Source organism: Helicoverpa armigera, chromosome 3, assembly GCF_030705265.1.
Source record: "Helicoverpa armigera isolate CAAS_96S chromosome 3, ASM3070526v1, whole genome shotgun sequence".
Taxonomy (NCBI): domain Eukaryota; kingdom Metazoa; phylum Arthropoda; class Insecta; order Lepidoptera; family Noctuidae; genus Helicoverpa; species Helicoverpa armigera.
Genome location: NC_087122.1, coordinates 7,043,447 through 7,063,669, shown reverse-complemented (window position 1 = coordinate 7,063,669; position 20,223 = coordinate 7,043,447). Strand labels below are relative to the sequence as shown.

At 36.8% G+C, this 20,223-nt stretch overlaps 1 protein-coding gene across 1 annotated transcript; it reads right to left on the bottom strand.

Moving 5' to 3' along the window:
- Positions 1-1,097: 1,097 nt before the first annotated feature.
- Positions 1,098-15,480, bottom strand: L(3)76bdm (lethal (3) 76BDm). Its single transcript, XM_049836743.2, has 18 exons — positions 14,769-15,480; positions 14,030-14,191; positions 13,666-13,954; positions 13,304-13,448; positions 12,886-12,973; positions 12,428-12,525; positions 11,811-11,999; positions 11,506-11,606; positions 11,029-11,277; positions 10,603-10,885; positions 10,153-10,338; positions 9,644-9,950; positions 9,098-9,389; positions 8,878-9,016; positions 6,411-6,618; positions 5,697-5,914; positions 4,436-5,232; positions 1,098-4,084 (listed from the first exon to the last, which is right to left on the bottom strand). The coding sequence occupies exons 1-18, from the start codon at positions 14,923-14,925 to the stop codon at positions 3,829-3,831; spliced, it is 4,164 nt and encodes a 1,387-aa protein (XP_049692700.2). The 5' UTR covers positions 14,926-15,480; the 3' UTR covers positions 1,098-3,828.
- Positions 15,481-20,223: the final 4,743 nt, after the last annotated feature.

Genomic DNA, 20,223 nt, shown 5'->3' with positions numbered 1-20,223 from the left:
CATCGAGATTGAGAGGCAATCCCTAGACGATCGATTGCGTATTATTTCGATATTGTGAAAAAAATATTTTAAAATATAGAAATGAAAATATTTCCATTATTTTTCGGTTTTTAGCTTATTCTTATTTTCCTTTTCGGCATGGAGAAACTTGATACCTATTAAATATATTTTCTTAAGTATAATTCTGTTTGCATTTTTTTTTCAGCTATTCCTAGTGTGAGAATTTATTTCAAAATAATTAATAATGAATTATATGTACATATTTAATCATCAGCTAAAAAAAGGACGAATTCAATATCAGATCAGAGAGAAACAGATGTGATAGGGAATCTATCTTTCTAAAGGACCTCTCTTTATATAGGACCATAATTTAACCCCTTTCAGCTTAAAGGGTATTATTGTAACACCCTGTACATACCTATATCTACTGTTAACGTAAATGCTTTGATAAATGCATTTTTTTTTAATTTTATTTAAATGTGTGATCCGGTCTACCCAAATGTACTCTGATGGCATGTTCTTGGATTGTTGAGCTCCTGTTCAGACCGACGACGACACTGGCTTGGATTTGGGTGGACAGGTCCAATTAAATCTATATGACGCTTTCTTCAAAAGGTAATTTCGAGACAAGAATACATTATGCATTATCTAGTTTTCAAATATTAACGTCTTACAAGGGTTTTTGTTAACAAATTTCTTGTTGTTAGTAGCAGTACTTAGGTGATGTTATTACAACTTACTCCCACGTAATTTATAGATTATTTTTCCGTATGGTAGACTCAATCCAGTGCCTAGTAGAAATTGATAGCCATATATGCTACTCGCTAACATTTTATAGCTTTATGACGACTATCCACAACGAAAAGATAATTTTGATAAAATATAGGTGGCTAGATACTTACTAGTTATAAATATAACTGCTAGAGGAGGCATAACAAAACATCGTATTAGGTATTCTTTGAACACAACAGATCTGTACCTATCTATGAAGTAGGTACATGTCTTTCACGACAGAGGTACTTAATGAAAATTTATGATCGGATGGTAGGTACTTACCACATATTAAAAATATTATACAATTCTTCTTACGAACACAGTTATTTATCAACATCTTTATTTTATAGATTTATATTATAAATCTCACCATGAACAGTCGTCAAAGAAAACTATAAAATTGTGTTATTATGATACGGAGCCAATAAAAATACTTCATTTCGAGAACACATACAAACTGAAGTCAGAAATGTCGGTGGTTTTACAAGCATAGAAAAAAAGTTTTTGCATTTCCATATTATAATTAAAAATCAGGATGGTAGATACATACATCTCTTCTAACATAAAAACGTATATCCTATACTTATCTACTTAACAAGAACATTAAAAAGTGTTTCCAATAAATAAACAATATACACAGGTAATAATTATAATTAACATGCATATGCACCTGGGCATTTCTTTAGCAAGCGGATAACGATATACATAGATACAATAACTGTATGAAATTACAAGAAAGACGCGAGCAGACAGGGCGCATTTTTGTACTCTTGAGGAAAGAAAATAAGGTTATCGATCTTTTACATCTTGTACCCGAATGAATGCGATCGAAGCGAACACGATTTTTTTAAACATTGAGGGGTTAAAAAAAATATCCAAAAGAATAAGAAAATGCGAAAGGACCGACCGCACAATTTTACGTTTCAGAAGTCACAAGTTACTTAACCGATATACCTACTTACCGAAAAAAGCGATCCTATTGACAAGAAACAAGGATATCAAAAATTGGTTTGAGTTATTATAACTGTGTGTGTATAAAAAATTGATAAAACGCGCCTCATAATATCGAATGTCAACTTAGGTAAACATCTTTTACACTTGAATTTCTCACTGACAGAAACTTATTTTTTATACAGTTTGCGTATTTTGCATTTGGCTGGAAGGTACTTTCTACAGCTTGACGCTAATAAACTCTTTTGCAAAAAAAACGGGCACCTATGCGAAATCTTGGTTTTAAGGACTTCACGTGTATTTCAAAGGGTTTTAATGACTGTAGGATGTTACTAGCATCAAAAGGGTTAGCCAAGCATGCGTGAGAGTGTATTCTAAATTTAAATTTCGTAGATTTCCTAGGAAACTGGTTAAACCTTGTTTTGGACTAATTCCTGATAGACAGTTCGTAGCGGTTTTTTTTAAGTTTTTGACGTGATTTTCGGAAAACTGATTATGCAGTTTTAATTAAAGATTAATGTACCTTTCTGTTAAATCTAAACATTTTTGAAAAACTATCCGTATTTGATAAAATTTTCACCTGCTCTAAATGGTCTATGCTGATGATTGATGGCAATGTTCAGAGTTTCGGTATTTTTGCGTAAAGCGTTCTATTGTTTAGATATTGTGTCCACGTGTTTTAAAATAACCCTTTCTCATAAATAAACACATTTTAGAGGAGTATCAGTACTTTGGGCTGCAACTAAACCAATTTAAAGATAGCAGTGCCGTTCACAAGTCGGCTCCTATCACACTTTGACATTTTGAAAATTCTTGAAATTCTACAAAATACAAAAAATAACGCATAGACTGTGAGCACGAGGTCTTAAGGTCTCGTAATCACTGATTTTTAAATAACCTCGCCTCTTGGGAAACCCCGTAGACCTCTAAAGATCTATGAGTCTGAGCGTTCAAATAGCGGGTTTTCATCCCACGGACATTTTATTAAATAAACCCATCTACTCCAAAGTTTTCTGGTATCCTCAGCAATTTCCTGCTTAAATCAACAATAATTGGCTAACTGATCATTAAAAAAAGAAAACATACGTTTGGCCAATCATTTTGAAGTCATAACTCCCTTTCAGCTGAATCATCGTTTAGTAACCCGACACCTATGGAGTTATCGAGAGCTTCAACGCGGCAATAATTTGACTTTTTGGACAGTTTTAACCCTTCTTATTATCTTTCATATGGTTATTTTTGCATTTATCACCAAATTTGGTATTTTTTTAATGTCAAAGTGTGATAGGAGACGAGTTGTGGTCTGGTTCTGCTAACATTAAATTTGTTCTGTCGCAGCCCAAAGTACTGATACTCCTCTAATTTGTGTTTATTTATGAGAAAGGGTTATTTCAAAACGCGTGGACACAATATCTAAACAATAGAACGCTTTACGCAAGAATACCGAAACTCTGAACATTGCCATCAATCATCAGCATAGACCATTTAGAGTAGGTGAAAATTTTATCAAATACGGATAGTTTTTCAAAAATGTTTTGATTTAACAGAAATGTACATGAATCATCAATTAAAACTGCATTTTCAGTTTTCCGAAAATCACGTCAAAAACTTTTCAAAATGCCCACGAACTTTCTACCAGGAATTAGTCCAAAACAAGGTTTAACCAGTTTCTTAGCAAATCTACAAAATTCAAATTTAGAATACACTCTCACGCATGCTTGGCTAACCCTTTTGATGCTAGTAACATCCTACAGTCATTAAAACCCTTTGAAATACACGTGAACGCCTTAAAACCAAGATTTCGCATAGGTGCCCGTTTTTTTTGCAAAAGAGTGTATAAGCCAAGCGACAATCACTCGTATTAGGGAAAGACTGTATATGTATTGACAAATTATAGATATACATATTTGATTTATCGTAACGCCAATGCAATATATCTTCCACTGCATTAGGTAATCAGATTGGTCTGCTTAGCACACATTGCGATGCCGTTTTTTACTTAGCTGCTATTACTTAGCCATGTTATAAGTACGGTTCAAGAAAGGTAAAAATATAACATAAAAAGAAAAATACTGCAGGCTATAGCACCGAAGCTTATTATATCTACGCGGCTTGCTCGACTACCAATAACGAGGTATTGTTGGAAACATTTGAAACATTTAGATTGGCATCTTGGCCGGTGGTAGACACGGAAAATGCCGAGCCAACGAGATATGTTCCCGGAGCGGCACAAACGCCTCGCACTTGCACGCGTTTGGACTCGAACTTGTCCAGATCAACGCTGACGCCGAGTTCTTTAGCTTCTACATCGCTGCCATAGCTGAGCGCGCCCGCCCAACCAAGCTCTCCGGACAGCTCCCTGAAACAAAAACAAATATTTAACGATACTCCGATTGAGTAAGCACTTCACTAAACTAAACTATCTTGATATTTAAAAAGTCAATTTTAAAATAAAATGCGGCTAAAAATCAATGTAAATTAATGCAATAATAATAATATGGTATCTGTATGTCTGTTGGAGTGGTCATATAAATAAATAATAATTATTGAGTCATAAACAGAACAGACCGTATATGTATATCCGTTTAATATGACTTTTTTTTTAAATTCTATCAAGATTGTTTACCTTTAGGGAAGTGGTTACTGAAACGGAATATACGTAGTGAGTTCCATGTTCGAGGAACACATGCAACTTGATAAGTTTAATTACCTGTTTTTCTGTTTTGACATGTCTATGAAGACTTTAACGGGAACTCCATAGCAATTTACAAAATTCAAAGTAACTGGTACCAAACATAGTTTAGTTTCATTAAAATTATGATTAATGTGGTTGGAATGTTCCAATCGAAATATAACAACATTATCTTTCTTTGTTTTTGTGTTAGACTCGCGTAAATCTAATTTGCTTTCGTATTCATCAATTTGAATGGGAGCCGCTTCTCCGGGAATATATTCCCTTTCTCGAGATATAGCTTTTGTGAAGCAATCCAGCCACAAGCAATGTTGACCGACAGCGGTCTTTCCTTTGGTTTTTTCATGCGCTTTCCATCGTAGAACAAACATGGACTGTATTAGTCCTGTTCTTTTATCAGGAGTGTCCTGAGCAATGGCGGCGTCGGGGGCATCAATGTAAGATTGTTGGGCATCCAGCACGAATTTGGAGTAGGGCGGCACGTTGATGTCGGGCGCAGCGTCGGGGTGGTGCTGGTTGATCTTGAGGCGCGAGGCGGCGACGGCGGCGGGCGGGCTCGTCAGGCGCTGCGCGCGCAGCACGAGGTGCAGCTTGTCGCGCGCCTGCAGCGGCTCGGCCGCGCCGCGCGCCGCCACGAGGCTCTTCAGGCTCCACTGTCGACTCAGTAACGACGCTTCTAATATTTCCACGCTCAAGTCTTCACCTTTCTCGTTAAATATGTTTTTGATTTCAACTGCCAAACTCATATTTTCGACGACTTCGCCGTCAACTCGTCGGAGGCTTCGACGTGGAGTGACTGCTAGCTCTACGGCCTCCTGGAAACATGAAACGGCAATGGCAATTTCTAATCAGTACCAAAACTAGTGGGCAGTGCCGGCGGGAGGTGCCCATAATGAACAGTTTCTCTGTTCACAACAGAGATACTTAGACAATGATAATTTATTTTGATTGTTTAGGTAGATAAGTAGTTTTGATGACAAATTTCACGCCTTCCAGGTTTTGTACCGTGTATGTTCCACAGCCCCTAAACAAAAGTAGTTTCAATGAATGATTGATAAGAATCTCAATCTGGCCCGTTTCATGCTCTTTTGAATTCATATTACAGAATTTCTAAGAAAAGCTTGTTGTAAATATAAGTAGAGATATGAGTATAAAAATAAGGATGGAGGACCTCCACATTTCGAAGGCACGTTAGTGGTTCCGACTGTCATTTGTTCATATGTTCAATCGTTATGTGAAGTGAGAAGGCAGAAAGTAGAGAGAGCAGACAGAGACTCACGGTGACTCGGAAGCGGAAGACGTGTCGCAGCAGGCGGTAGGGGCGCGCGCGCAGGCCCGTGTCGTGGTAGGCGAGCAGCAGCAGCGGCTGCGCCGGGGCCCGCGGGCGCAGCTGCAGGCGCGCGCGGGCCGCGGCGCGGGGCGCCAGGCGCGCGCACACGCCGCGCACGTGCCGCGCCGCCGCCGCGCGCCACCGCGCCGCGCGAGCCGCGCGCTCGTCTGCAACAACCTCTGTCTCACTGCCGATCCGATACTAAGGGTTAGACCTTATCGCAGCACGGAATCGCATTTTTCCGTCGCCCTTTCTCTTTCTGTCGCTTAGAACTGCCATTTGCTAGACCGAGACAGAAAGCATAATTATGCGGTAGCACGCGGCGGAATCCTCGAGGCAATCGTTGTCACGGACAAAATGCAATGGTCGGCTGGGAGACTCCAGAACGCTGAAGCGCGCACGTTGTAGCACACGTGGCACGTGGTAGCACAGGTGAAACAAATGCGATTCCGTGCTGCTAGATGAGGTCCAACCCTAATAGCTGTTTCCCCAGCCTCCACAACTGATAATGTATAGATCCAAAATTAACGAAAAATCTGTAGGTATCTATCTATAATGATAAATAAATGATTTTTCTTTCTTAAATACCTTCTTATTTCTAAATTTCTAATGTACATAAATAAGCTAAAGAAATTGATGCAAAAAAATATATGGGACCATCACCTGAATACGAGGGTGGCTCGCGGTACTTCTCGTCATATAAAACTTGAAAATCATTTTCTTCCTCGCCGGTGACAATATTGACGCAATCCGGATGAGATACAGCAACATAAAGATTATTCATGTCCACAGGCCCTACATTTGTAAATTCTACATCAATAGTCCTCATTTCTCCGCTTATAATGTCCGAACTTGTCTCAGAAAATGTCATCTATAAAAAAAAATATGTAATCAATTTAACATGCAAATAGCCAAAGACATAAAATATTACACTTACGGCCAGTTTCTTCATCAAAAGTTAAAGTAATGTCTAAAGTAAAAGTAACGGTCAAATTCGTTTTTACACGCTTTTTATTAGCTTCACCTGTATGTTTGTATGTTTGTAGGTTTGTATGTTTGTTTGTAACCGACTTCTTTGGGCGCGATTTTGACCCACTTTAAAAGGCCAGATTTCGTTCAAACTTTGTAGATTTATTGAGGACCGATGACAATACACTAATTTGATAAAATTAATCCATTTTTAACCGACTTCGCAAAAAGGAGGAGGTTACACATACACATCGATTACTCCGAGGTTTATAGACCGATTTACGTGATTCTTTTTTTGTTCGACTCGAAATAGCTGCCAGTTGGTCCCATAGTATCAGGTCACGGATCTGATGATGGAAACCCTGAGAAATCGAGGGCAACCTTCGAAAGTTGTAGGCATACATAGGGTAAAAACTTGACACTCAGATGTACGCCTAAAAGCACTATTCAACTGTGAAGATTTGGAGCTGACCTGATGATGGAGACCAGAGAGGGTCGAGGATACTCGACAACTGAATATGTAAACTACCTCGTGTTTGGGCTTAAATTATTTGTATTGATAAGACCTTTGCAACAGTGAAGGTTTGGAGCTGACTTGATGATGGAGACCAGAGAAAGTCGAGGGAACTCGACAATTGAATATGTGAACTACCTCGGAGTACCTCGTGTTTGGGCTTAAATTATTTGTATTGACAAGACCTATGCAACAGTGAAGGTTGGGAGCTCACCTGATGATGGAGACCAGAGAAAGTCGAGGGAACTCGACAACTGAATATGTAAAATACCTCGTTTGGACTTATATTCTTTGTATTAATGAGAACTTTCCTTTTTACAAAAAATTAAACCGACTTCCCAAAAGTTAGATTCGGAGTCGGTGGCAAAATTAACTTAGTAACTTCTATTAGACACCGACTTCTAGGCTTTTCAATTTGCAAAATATGATTTTTGTCAATTTATATAATTTTCATCTACAGTCAATAAGGTAAAAAAAAAATCTAGAATTTTTCTCTACAGTCGATAAGGCAGGACTCGATGTTAATTTTTATTTCCAATAATTATCTTTAGCCGTTTTCTCTAATATTGTCAATTTTTTGTATACTAAATAGAATTTTCATTCTACAAAACAAATAATAGTTTTAAAACAAACTAAAAAGTTGAAAATAAATAATAGTTAAAAAAAACTAAAAAACACGCTTTTTATAGAAAACCGAACTAAAAGATATAAAATAAATTAAAATTTAAAATTTAAAAAATTTAAAATAATAATAGTGTGAATACAAAAAAAAATATTTAAAAAAAGCGTGGGGTGCTTTTTAAGGTATTATCGAAATGAAAATCACTCTGCTCATATCTGTCAATAAAATATTTATAACTATTGACACCATGCACCCCACGCTTTTTTTTTAATATATTTTTTTTGTATTCACACTATTATTAATTTATATTCATTGAAATTTTTAACACTATTTTCTTAATTTAAATTCATTAAAATTTATTTTATATCTTTTAGTTCGGTTTTCTATAAAAAGCGTGTTTTTTAGTTTTTTTAAACTATTATTTATTTCAAGGCTAAAGTGACAGCAAAATTCATAGAAAAATTGAATTTGACCGTTACTTTAACTTTAGACATTACTTTGACTTTTACTTTGGCTTTAACTTTTGATGAAAAAACTGGCTGTCGGCTTCCGTCGGTAACGTGTCGCTTTCTTAAAAAGACAACCTCAAAAAAACAACCAAATCAGCAAACCACCATCTTACAGACCCAAATAATTAATGACTATTCTTACTCATTATTCATAAATTATTGATAAAAAATACAACGAACTGAGTATGAAGAAACTGTATGAATACGGTTTAATTTATAAATCGTTTTGATATAGGTATAAAAAAAAAATTAATCAAAATATTCTAACGTTTCTTCCAAACACAATGATTAGTTGAGCTGGAAAAGGGACCTCTCACCGGGATAGCTTTTGACCTTTAGCTACCATGCGGTAAGGAAATAAATAACCAAGGGGTACAACGGAAGATCGCGTAATATCCAAACAATGTTTTTGCTGCGCAAACACATTGTTTGGATATTTGACTATAGTGCAATGTCTTTGTAAATGACACTTTCTAAATGTTGCCAAATGTTCTAAATGGCGAGCCGATAACTTACTTGCAAGCAAGGAGCTTCTGGAATAACTGTAATTTGCAGTCGCTTATCCGGGCTTTTGCCTGGGGGGGTTAAATTCACTTTGCCTGATATTGTCATACTGTTACCGTTTTCAGTACCTCCTTCCCCGGTATTGATCAGCCTTAAAAAAAACATCACAAAATCATGTAGAAAGAACATGAATCACTTCATGGACAAATACAATGTAGGAATAACCACTTACTTGTAAGCTAAGCCATGTACATTCAGTCGGCCGACTTTTAGAGGTGTTAGGGTGAAAATTAATACTTTTTTGGTATCTCCTTCCAGAATTACTGATTTAATTTTCTGGCTAAATATTGTGTTGCTTTCCAGTGCCTGTCCCGCAGAGACCGCCTGCTCATTGCTCAACACTTCCTCGTCACCAGCTGCATCACCATCGGCAGTTGTTACGAATCGCCACAATAACTCCACATCTTTTAGAATTAGTGAAATCTTCAAGGGATTCCATAAAGTAACTGAGATCTGAATGGGCTCTGAAATAAATATTGTCGTGACAATAAAAAGCATAAACTTTTCTACACAGAAGATAAGAAAGTTAAGACTATGAAACTGTCAATGTATGTATTAGTGTTATTTCACAGTTAGACTTGGTCTGTGCGGACAATTTTTTCAGAGCCTGGCACGCTACGTCCTCCGTGCAAACACGTGGATCACGGCCGCATGAGTATGCCAAACTTTCGAAAATTCATATTGCAATAAAAGCTTAAAAAACTATCGAATTCCAAACCTCCTTGTGGCACGAGCGGTTCTGCGTCCGTCGCATCGGTGTACAAATCTACGGTGGGCTTGAATATCATGGGCACTGCTCCTTGCGCCACTTGCAGCAGCATCTCCTCGAGGCGGCGCCAGGCGGGCGCGGCGGCGGCGGCGGCGGGCGCGTCGGGCGCCAGCGACAGCGACGAGGCGGCGCGGCGGCGCGGCGAGCCCAGCGGCGCTGGCCCCACGCACAGCACGCCCGTCTGCCGCGCCTCCACCAGCGGCAGCGGCAGCTCCTCCAGCACGCTCGCCACTTCGGGGTTGCTTTCCACCCATTGCTGTCCCGATGTCAGATATTACATTACTTTATAAACAACGATACCTATTTAACAAGAGGCATGTCTTCACGAGTCCTATTTAAATCTTGAGACAACAATGATAATTTCATACCTGTCAAAACTATTTGAAGACCGAAAAAAGCAATTTGAAGACCGAGGTGGACTACATGAGACTACATGAGCCTGTCAGCTTAGTAGGTACCTGGTGCGCGGCCATGTACTCCTGCAGGAAGGCGAGCTGCTGGTGCGGCGGCTGCGGGCCGCGGGGCGCGAGCGGCGCCGCCAGCCAGCGCCGCGCCTCGCGCGCCAGGCGCAGCGCGCCCGCCAGCCGCCCCAGCGCGAACTGCACGTGGTCCGTCGCCAGCCGCCACCCGCTCTCGCTGTACACCTAGCGACGCCACGCGAACTCTTTACTATCATTCCTATACCTTTTCACAGATTGCGTGTAGCTTACGTCAACTAACTTCAAACTTCATTAATAAAGTAATGGTGTTCGTACATTTTGACTACTATGCAAACAGTATAAGCCAAACTTTGGTACGGATTAATTCGATCTGATTGAACTTGGTCTGAAATTTCGTAATGTAAACGATCACACTACATTACAATAAAGCCTTCATACATGACAACTATACAATACTATCCTTCTCACCTGATAAGCTTGTTTGTAACATCTGTACGCATGCTTCTTTTGCCCTGCTTTTGAAAATCTGTGTCCCGCAAGTACCATATGAAAGGCATATTTCCTGCACATGCCTTTAGAGGCGGGACCAGATAAGAAACATAGGGCTGCTTGTTCTAGAAGCATAGCGCTACGCAAATCGCTGTCCTCCGACGTCATTCGAATCAATTGTTTAGCAGCCTCGCCGTGCAAGCCAGAACCGCTCAAACAAAGCACAGACAGCAACGTGGCCCTGACTGCGTATTGCACCATCCTGTAATGTAATAGTGGAACGTTAATAGCCTGTTCATCTTAGTAAGGAAATTCTATGGAAAGGTCTTTTTACAATATCCTTAAATAAATCCTATGTAGAAAAACAGTAAGAAAATGATTATTTTAATATCAAACAATACTGACCTACAGGTGTTAAGGTAAGTAACAATACTTTCTTCCATGTAGCCGTGTGTTTTGCGATTCGAGTCCGCCGCCATGAAGGCGCTGATGGCGGCCATTTCTAGCGCGCCGGCGTAGCAGAGCCAGGCGCTGTCGGCGTAGAACTCTCTCTTCGCTGTGTGGTACGTGTCGAACGCACGTTGCCATTGCCGACATAGGAACCACAGGTCGCCCAGTCGACGTAGTTGAAGCTCAGGACAGTCACTTGTGTAGCTGGTATCAATAAATTAATAATTAAGTCATTTATTAGTTAATTTTACTTGTCTCTCGTATAGTATCCGTTGTTATTGTTAACATACTTTATTTTTTACTTTACGGCCAAAAAAGGAGTGTTGTGATTCTCTTTGTGGCTTGGTACATCACACAGTAGTGAACCTACCATAACTTTCAAAACCTTGTTATAGCAAACACAAAATGATTTAAGTGGTTCTTTCTACGTACATAACTGTGCTGTTGCCTGTTGTATTTCCACCTTTTCCAGTTCCGAACCATCGCTTAGTGGCTGACAGTAATGATCTACTGACACCCTTTCTATTTGCAACCTAAAATAAATATTGTTGTTAGGTTAATGAGTTAGAAGACGCAGTTTAAAGTTAAGTTATGGCTTCAAGTTAAGTTGCTTCTTCTACCTCTTTAAACCAGTTAACGGGGTAATACTAAACCCGATACGACGTGCGTTCCGAAACTTTTTCGCAGAAACTCGCTAGACATAGATGGATTAATTATAAAACATATGTACAACTCACGACTTCAGATAGCTGTGATATTTGCTTTTCCATGTATGGTAACAATGCTTTTGAAGCATACTCCTGTAAGAACTTCTTAATTGCTTCAACATCACTTGCGTTCAGAGCTGTACCATGGACCTCAGTGGAAAAATCTGGGCCTTTTCCAGCAACACTCATGCTCTCAGAACTACCAGAGAATGAATGGGTCTGAAAATAAATTGTCATGTGTCAATCATATTACACATATTGATACCCATTTGATTAAAGTATTAAACGTCTATTTCAACCAGTAGGCTGTGACATATGCATACCCACCGATATTTACAAAAAAATATTTTAAATTATGGTTATTTATTAACAGTTTTCTACGAGAGTCATGTTTTAAAGAAGGTGATGAGTATGAACGTGGACCGATATAGTGGAAGAGGAAGACCAAAGAAACGATGGATGGATTGTGTGAAAGTAGATATAGTAAGAAAGAATGTTACTTGTGAGATGACGGCAGATAGAAGAGTATGGAAGAAGAAAACATGCTGCGCCAACCCCAAATAAAATTGGGATAAGGGCAGGAGGATGATGCTATTAATAGTTTTCTATGTTCCAAAAATAACACTAGTGTTTCAATTATATTTTACCTGCAAACTATTTGCATTATCATAAACATCTGTTTCGGCTGCAGTCAGAGGGTGAAGAGTTTCTGGATTGATTGAAGTAATCACTGTTGCATTGTCATCTGAAATTATGAGAAATTAGTCAATTTGAATGAGTTTCAAAGTGATAAAATTATAAGAGATGAATGAATTATGCATTATTACGTCATAATAAAGTCCAAAAGTGACAAATGAAGAACCGCTTGACTGATTTCATGCATACTTCACATAAACCATCTATTAAATAGTCCCAACATCTATTAAATAGACTTTTCTTGGGTTATAAAATTACAACAAAAATTGCCATTAATTTAATGTACATAGATTAGCAAAACTAACATGGTTAATTCTTTGATAGTATCTAGAACTCTGAAACGCCCCCCATTTTTTTGCATGAAGTATAACTAAACAAATAAGTTAATAATAGCATATATAGTAGTAACCTGTTATGTTAGCTGCAGCTGGTGGAAATACTGCTTGCGGCTCTGATGGAGTGGTGGGCAGGTTTGTAAGAGATGAAGACATCTCATTCTGGAAAACATCATCCATGTTATTAATAAAGATATAACAAACTTTATAAGACGTTTCTCACCAATTCAGTCCCATCCTAGAGGCCTTTGGTTGCACATACTTTTACATCTATAATAATTAACTTTACAAAAATAATAAGGATTTTTTGTTTCTTTGTACCCTAAAGGCTCCAAAACTACTGAACCAATTTGAGAAAAAAATCATTGTTGGATAGCTACACTCTTCACGACTAACATAGGCTATATTTTATCCCAGTGAGGGCAGTAGTAGTAGCTCACCAACCATGGGAAAACAACTAAGTAGCCTGCATTAAAAAATTGGAATGCTTACATTAGTTTGTGGTGATCTTTTAACAAACTGAGCCCACAAATCAGATGATACATTTTGGTCTAAGGTACTTTTTGAGTTAATTGATAACATGAAGCAGTTGTTTGCTCCGAAATTCTGTTTCAGCATATCAAATGCAGCATCAGCTCTGTAACAATTTTTTATTATAAATTAATACTAGTGCATATAAATGTTGGTTACATAAAATAACAAAATTGGTACTGGTAAAACTTAAATTGAATGAGATATGATTGAGTTGCATAAATTGAGGCAGAATGAGCGTTTATGCAACAGCTTTTATTAGGAAAGGAACCAATACATAAGAGTAATTAGAATTACATAAAAGTTACTTGTTTTAAACTTACTTTTCTTTAGAGACAGCTGACACATCATGAAGTAGGAGATAAGACTTCAAAACCCCACTGTTGAACCATTTAGGTAATTTTGGTGGAGCAACATTTTGCAACTGGGCATAGTGTTGGTTTAAATTGTTGAAACTATCTATTACATTGTCATCTAAAGTGGTGCCAACAATTACACAAGAAATAAAGTGTTTCGTAAATTCATGGTCTGATGGAAATTGGACTTCTAAATAGGTCTCTCTCCAGGCATCAAACCAATGTGTTGACTGGGGAACATGAAATTTTCTACCATCTGTAAAAATAAACACTGCTAAAGTTGTGAAATAAATAAAAATTATCTACTGTTAGTTAAGGAATGTCACAATACCAATTTCGAGAGTTACTGTTTTATCATGATAATTGTGTAACACAGCATTGTTTAACTCTCTTCTGGCTTCAGTGGGTTGTAATGGCTTCCAGTTAACATCTCTTATTATTAATTTCCAGTTTTTTATAGTACAAACATTTCCACTTGGGTCACGGAATTGACCTGAAATAATAATAATTTTAGTACTTGGTTTAAATTAATACTATTCTCAAACACTTAAATAAAATGTATACTGATACAATACACCTAAGCTTAGCATTGTATAGTTTTTGGAAGAAGTACCTGAATAACATTTGAGCCTAAATAGCGAGCAACAAAAATCCACCCAGACCTCTACTTTAAAATGGTGACAAAAGTGAGATGTTCAAAGGCTTTACATTGTTAGAAATAGCTACAATTTATTAACAAACTATGTCATAATTGTTTGTTATTGATTGATGTTCTTGATCAACATTAGAATGTCAAGTTGCCAGAAAACAAAGATAAATTCAGAAAATCTTACATCAATGTCCAATTTCTTTCAGGAAGTGAATATAGAATTTTAAATAAACAGACAAATTAAGTTTCCTGGTAGTCCCTATACATACGGCATTTAGGATAGCTCAACTAGGATCACCCATTCTCTAGTCTCTTTTTTGTGTATTACATTTTATTTAATGTTATAATAACTACGTTTTAGTCAGAAGTCAGTGACTCCTAGCCCCTTTAATAATTGATTCATTAGAGATAGTATAAATACCTTCCCAATCCATAGTGGTAAATGGTTGTAACATTTCAGTAAAAGACAAGTTATTCTTTGAAACAACATTTTCTACTTTTGGACTGCACAAAACTGCGATAATCGGTGAAAATGAGTCTTGAATAAACTCTTGGGCAGTTTTGCCTAATCTTGCCATATTTGCTTTGCTTTTTCAAAATAATTATATCTATTTTTCAGCATATGAATAATGAATTTTATCGCAACTAAGTACACAGTGAGTTAACGCCACAAATCAGTTATTCACAGAATTTACACGAATGGTACTGTAGCTCCTGCCCAGGGGTGACAATCTTAATAGTGGCAAACGAGAAAACGTATCATTATAGGTCTGCAAAATGAAGTGAGACAGTAAATACATTGAGGTCCTTACATGGAAGTGTCATTTTAATTTGGTAGTATTATAATGTAAGATATTAAAGAAACTGAAATATAGATGGCGTTATTTGTAATGACGATGATGCGCGATTGCGTAGTAGTTATGCTTAGGTGTGTAAGAGGGCGCTATCACATCTTTTATTGGTTCTACTCTTACCCTATCTTTTTTTTCAGCTAAAATAAAAAAATAAATAATAAAAATTTTGAGTTGCATATTGAAGCAATTACTAAAATTTAATGTTTATTATCAATTAGCCAGAAATAAAATAAAATTCAAGAATTTATTTTCTACTGGCAACATTAAATCCATTTTCTACATGCAACATTATGCAAAATTGTCAATCAAACAAATTTGGCTGCCGGTTTGCGCTGAAGTGCTTTTCGGTGTCTTGTTTGTTTTCCAGATTTTATCCCTATTAGTGCTTTATCCACCTAAGTCCGTTAAGTTGAGCCTCTGCTCCTTCGGCCGTGTCGATTTTGTGCTTGAGGTGATCGAAATCTTGTGAATTTTGTGCTTGAGATAGGACTCGTTGACCCGTTTTGTGATAATTAATATTTATCATGTCTAATAGAAAGTGTTGTGTTCCCGGATGTACAAATGGCTTAGGTAAGCATTTATCAACATCCTTAAAACAAATAGTCGTCATTTTGTCACGACTCCACTGAATTCTAACTTGTTACCCTTTTTTTCAGACACTACGGGGTATTTACATAAATTCCCTAATCCAGATAAGGATAGGCAGCTATTTAATACATGGGTCTTTCATATTGGTGGTGACATTTTGCAACTTGAAAATAACCATATTTTCAAATACCGCCGCGTCTGTAATGATCATTTCGAACCAAAATATTGGTGCCGGAATAACCGACTTGCCAAAGGAGCTGTACCTACAAAAAACATGCCAGGTTAGTTTTAGTAAAATACCCAAATTAAGGTACCTGTTTACCTTAAAGAGTACCTAAGTCTCAAATTTCTAGAGTTGATGTTAGAAAGAAATAAACAGTCATGTTATTTGAGTTTAAAGTAAACTTTCCAAATCACAAAATGAAAAGCTGCAGTAAGTCTAAAACATCTGAATAGAGATTTCTTTGGAGCCACAATTTCTGTATGTACGCAGTATGTCATACAAGAGTTTCTATATTACATTTCAAAATTTACTATATTTATAATTCATATTATTTTATCGTTGTTTACAGGATTATCTTGCTCGAAATTCAGCATTGAAAAAAGAGCACTAAGACCTCTTCAGATTTCAGGACCGTCTACATCAAAAGGTATATTTTATCATATACATATAAACAAGCAATTCATTTTATACATACATACATACATTTACATTACGTATGTACTAGCTTCCACTTGCGGCTTCGTCCATGGTGTATTGATAAAAAGTGGCCTATGTCTTAATCCAGGGTATCACCTATCTACATACCAAATTTCAACCAAATCGGTCCAGCCATTTTTGAGTGAAGTTATTTCAAAGATCATTTATTCCTACAAATTAGGCTGAAATTGAGTAACTTGAATGTCACATTTACCAAAATCCTTTGCTATTTTTAATTTGTTGTAATACTTAAATAGCACTGCATTACACAATTTTGGTACCCTCTTGACTGAATGAATAGGTAATGAATCATAGATCAAATGTTCCAAACATAATATGTGGTATCCATAACGTCTAGTTTTCAAGGTACATGTCAATTATGATTTCTACTACTCTCACTTAGGCATACAAAAAACCATTACCATGTCTGAAATAATTTACTTTTGTATTACTTTGTTTTGTTTAATACTTGTTTCTTTTCAATAATGTCAACATATTTGTGCATAATATGCGGCACCCATGCGGACAGCATATAGTGTAATTGATAGATAGACACTAGCAATAAATGATGTAATAATAACATATACTAATCACTGAATATTATTATTTACAGAACCTGCGCATCTACATATACACTCACAAGGTTCAATTGAAGATGTACAAATGAAAGAGAATCTTGGTGAGTGATCCTACATACAAGCATTTAATCAGCAATTATTTTACACATATTCTGTCCTGGAACTCCTTCATGCGCCGGATAAAATGTAGCCTCTCTCGATAAATGTGCTAATTTACCTTAAAATCATCTTAAATTGAATTATTTTTGTTGTTCCTGAGTTATAATTTTGCAAACAATTAAAGTAAACTAGCCTCTCTATAAACCTATCCCTTAAGACAAGAGTGATTGATGAAATACAGTTTGTTAAATTACATTTATATGTCATATGCATAAGTCCTAAAATGTTAACATCCTTATCACTACATAGTATAAAACAAAGTCGCTTTTTCTGTCATGTGTCATGTTGTATGTCCCTATGAACGCTCAAATCTTTAAAACTACGCAACGGATTTTGATGCGGTTTTTTGTAATAGGTAGAGTGATTCAAGAGGAAGGTTTTATGTATAATAACATACATTAAATACTGGGAAATACTGTTATCCCGTGCGAAGCCGGGGCGGGTCGCTAGTTGATATTATAAACTATATAAAAGAAAAAGTAACTTTGTCTAGTAGTGGGCTGGCTTTAATTAATTCAATATGATTCAAATAATGGTTACTCAATATGAACTGCTACATTCATGATGATGGTAATGATCATCAGCTTAATTGGTTTGTATATAATAGGCACACATTTCTTACCAAATATGTTAATGACCTTTCAGATCCTGTCACTTCAGAATCTCAGTCTGTACACAGTGATAGACAGCCTCATAGTGAAGAAGAAAATGTTGAGGTGGTGAAAGATCTTGGTAAGCAACACAATTGTAATCAAACTTAATAACTTCAAAGCTGAGTTTGCTTGTTACACTCACTATCATGGTTTATTAACTAGGTACTGATTTATAGATTTAATACATATTTCAATCATGGGATACTTTCACACACAACTAGCTTTGATGCTATCTCACTCATATGTACTCTTAAATTCTGCAATTTTTATTCATATGATTCTTATTATTTTTTCAGTGCATCGCAAAGTTAAATGTGTTAGTAAGAAGGCGGTAAAACAGGTTGCTGTTACGAAAACTGAGCGTGCTCTGTATCAGAAAATGCTGCAAGTTGGTGTGAAACTCAGCAAATGCCGTAGCAAGGTTAAAAGCAGGCAATCAAGATCAAGGCCCTGCAAAATATTACTACAAACCCTCAATTTTAGAAACTCTAGACAAAATGTCTAGCACATCAAAAATTTTAACTTTGCTGCAGTTCAGGGAGCACAAAAGGAAAAAAAGGCCGGCGTTTCACATTAGAGGAAAAATTGTAGCTTTGACTATCCTCAAGCAAAGCCCAAAAGGATACAGATTCCTGAGGAAAATCTTTATCCTGCCATCACGCCAAATTTTAATAAAATTAATTAATATGGCAGATATAAATGCTGGTATCAATAAAAATTTGATGGCACAAATAAAAAGCCACACTTAAAATGAAACCAGAGCACAAATTATGTGTGGTTCTTTTGACGAAATGTCACTAAAACCGAATGTGGCATACAATGAAAGGAAGGACAGAGTGAGTGGGTTTGTAACCAATGGGCAAGAGACACTGCCTGAGTATGCAGATCATGCGCAGGTATTTATGATAAGAGGACTTATAAAAAATTATAAGCAACCCGTTGCATACACATTTTCTCAGTCTGCCACAAAGGGACCAGAACTGGCAAAACAATTAAAGGCTGTCATCACAGAACTACAAAATGCTGGTCTTAATGTGGTAGCAACAGTGTGCGACCAAGGAACAAATAATGTTAACTGCATTAAATTCTTGTTACAAGAAACAAGAGGTATTCTGTTAAGAAAATCAGAAGAACCTGAGGGAAATATTATTTTAATAAATAAACAGGAAATCATTCCCTTGTATGACCCACCTCACTTAATGAAATGTATAAGAAATAATTTAATAACGAAAAATCTACTATATAAAAAAGACAACAAAATGCTAATGGCAAAGTGGGAACACATAACTGCACTGCACCAAGAAAACCCAGGCTACAAAGGCATAAGACTGGTGCCAAAATTAACAGACTCCCACTGCATTCCCAGTAAAATTCCACGGATGAAAGTTAAATTTGCTACGCAACTATTCAGCCAAACTGTAGCATCAAATATGGGCTACCTAGCAGGTAAATAAACTTTATTACATAATGTTTTCACATTGCATTATTTTATCGATACTTATATATTATAAAGCTGAAGATTTTTTTGTTTGTATGTTTTCTTAACCATGCTAATCTGAAGAACCAATCCAATCACCAAGGTCGATCAGGTCTAATTTGAAATAATCTTTCACCGTTAGATAGCTCATTTATTGAGGAAGACTAAAAGTGACTTTTAATCTGGGTGCGCGAAGTAGCTTTCACGGGATGCGGTAGAACCGCGGGCGGAAGATTGTATAGTAAAAGTTTTCACAAATTAAAACTGCTCCCAGTTCAGATTTAATAATAACAAGTTTCTTATTGATGACTAGATGCCATAGTAGCCAGTGTATCTGCCTGCCACAGGAGGTCGCGGGTTCGATTCCCGCATAAGTCAAACATTTATGTGTGTGGGTGTTTCTACATATGTACACTATGTTATGTTATTTATAAAATATTTATATTTATATAAGTTCATTTATTGGTTGTCTGCTGTACCCAAATTACAAGCAAGCAATGCTTTGTTTGGGACTAGATTGCGTTGTAAGAACGTGTGAGGAATATTTATTAATATTTTTTCTTATTTTTGCAGAAAAGGAATAATCTCTCAAGATGCGCAAAATACAGCGGACGTCATCTTGTTTTGACAAACTTTTGACTCCATTAACGGAAGCTTCGGGAAAAGGAAGCACAGTAAACCACTGCTGGGACCTGCGACGCCGAACTCAATACATCACAAAACATGGATGGAGGCAAAAATATTTTTAAAAAATATGAAATTTGTGAATGTAAAAACCTCGAATGTGGAGTATGTTCCCACCTTAAGTAACTGGGTATGGACACTAGAAGGAATAGAACTGCTTTTAAAAAATTGCTGCGAAGTACG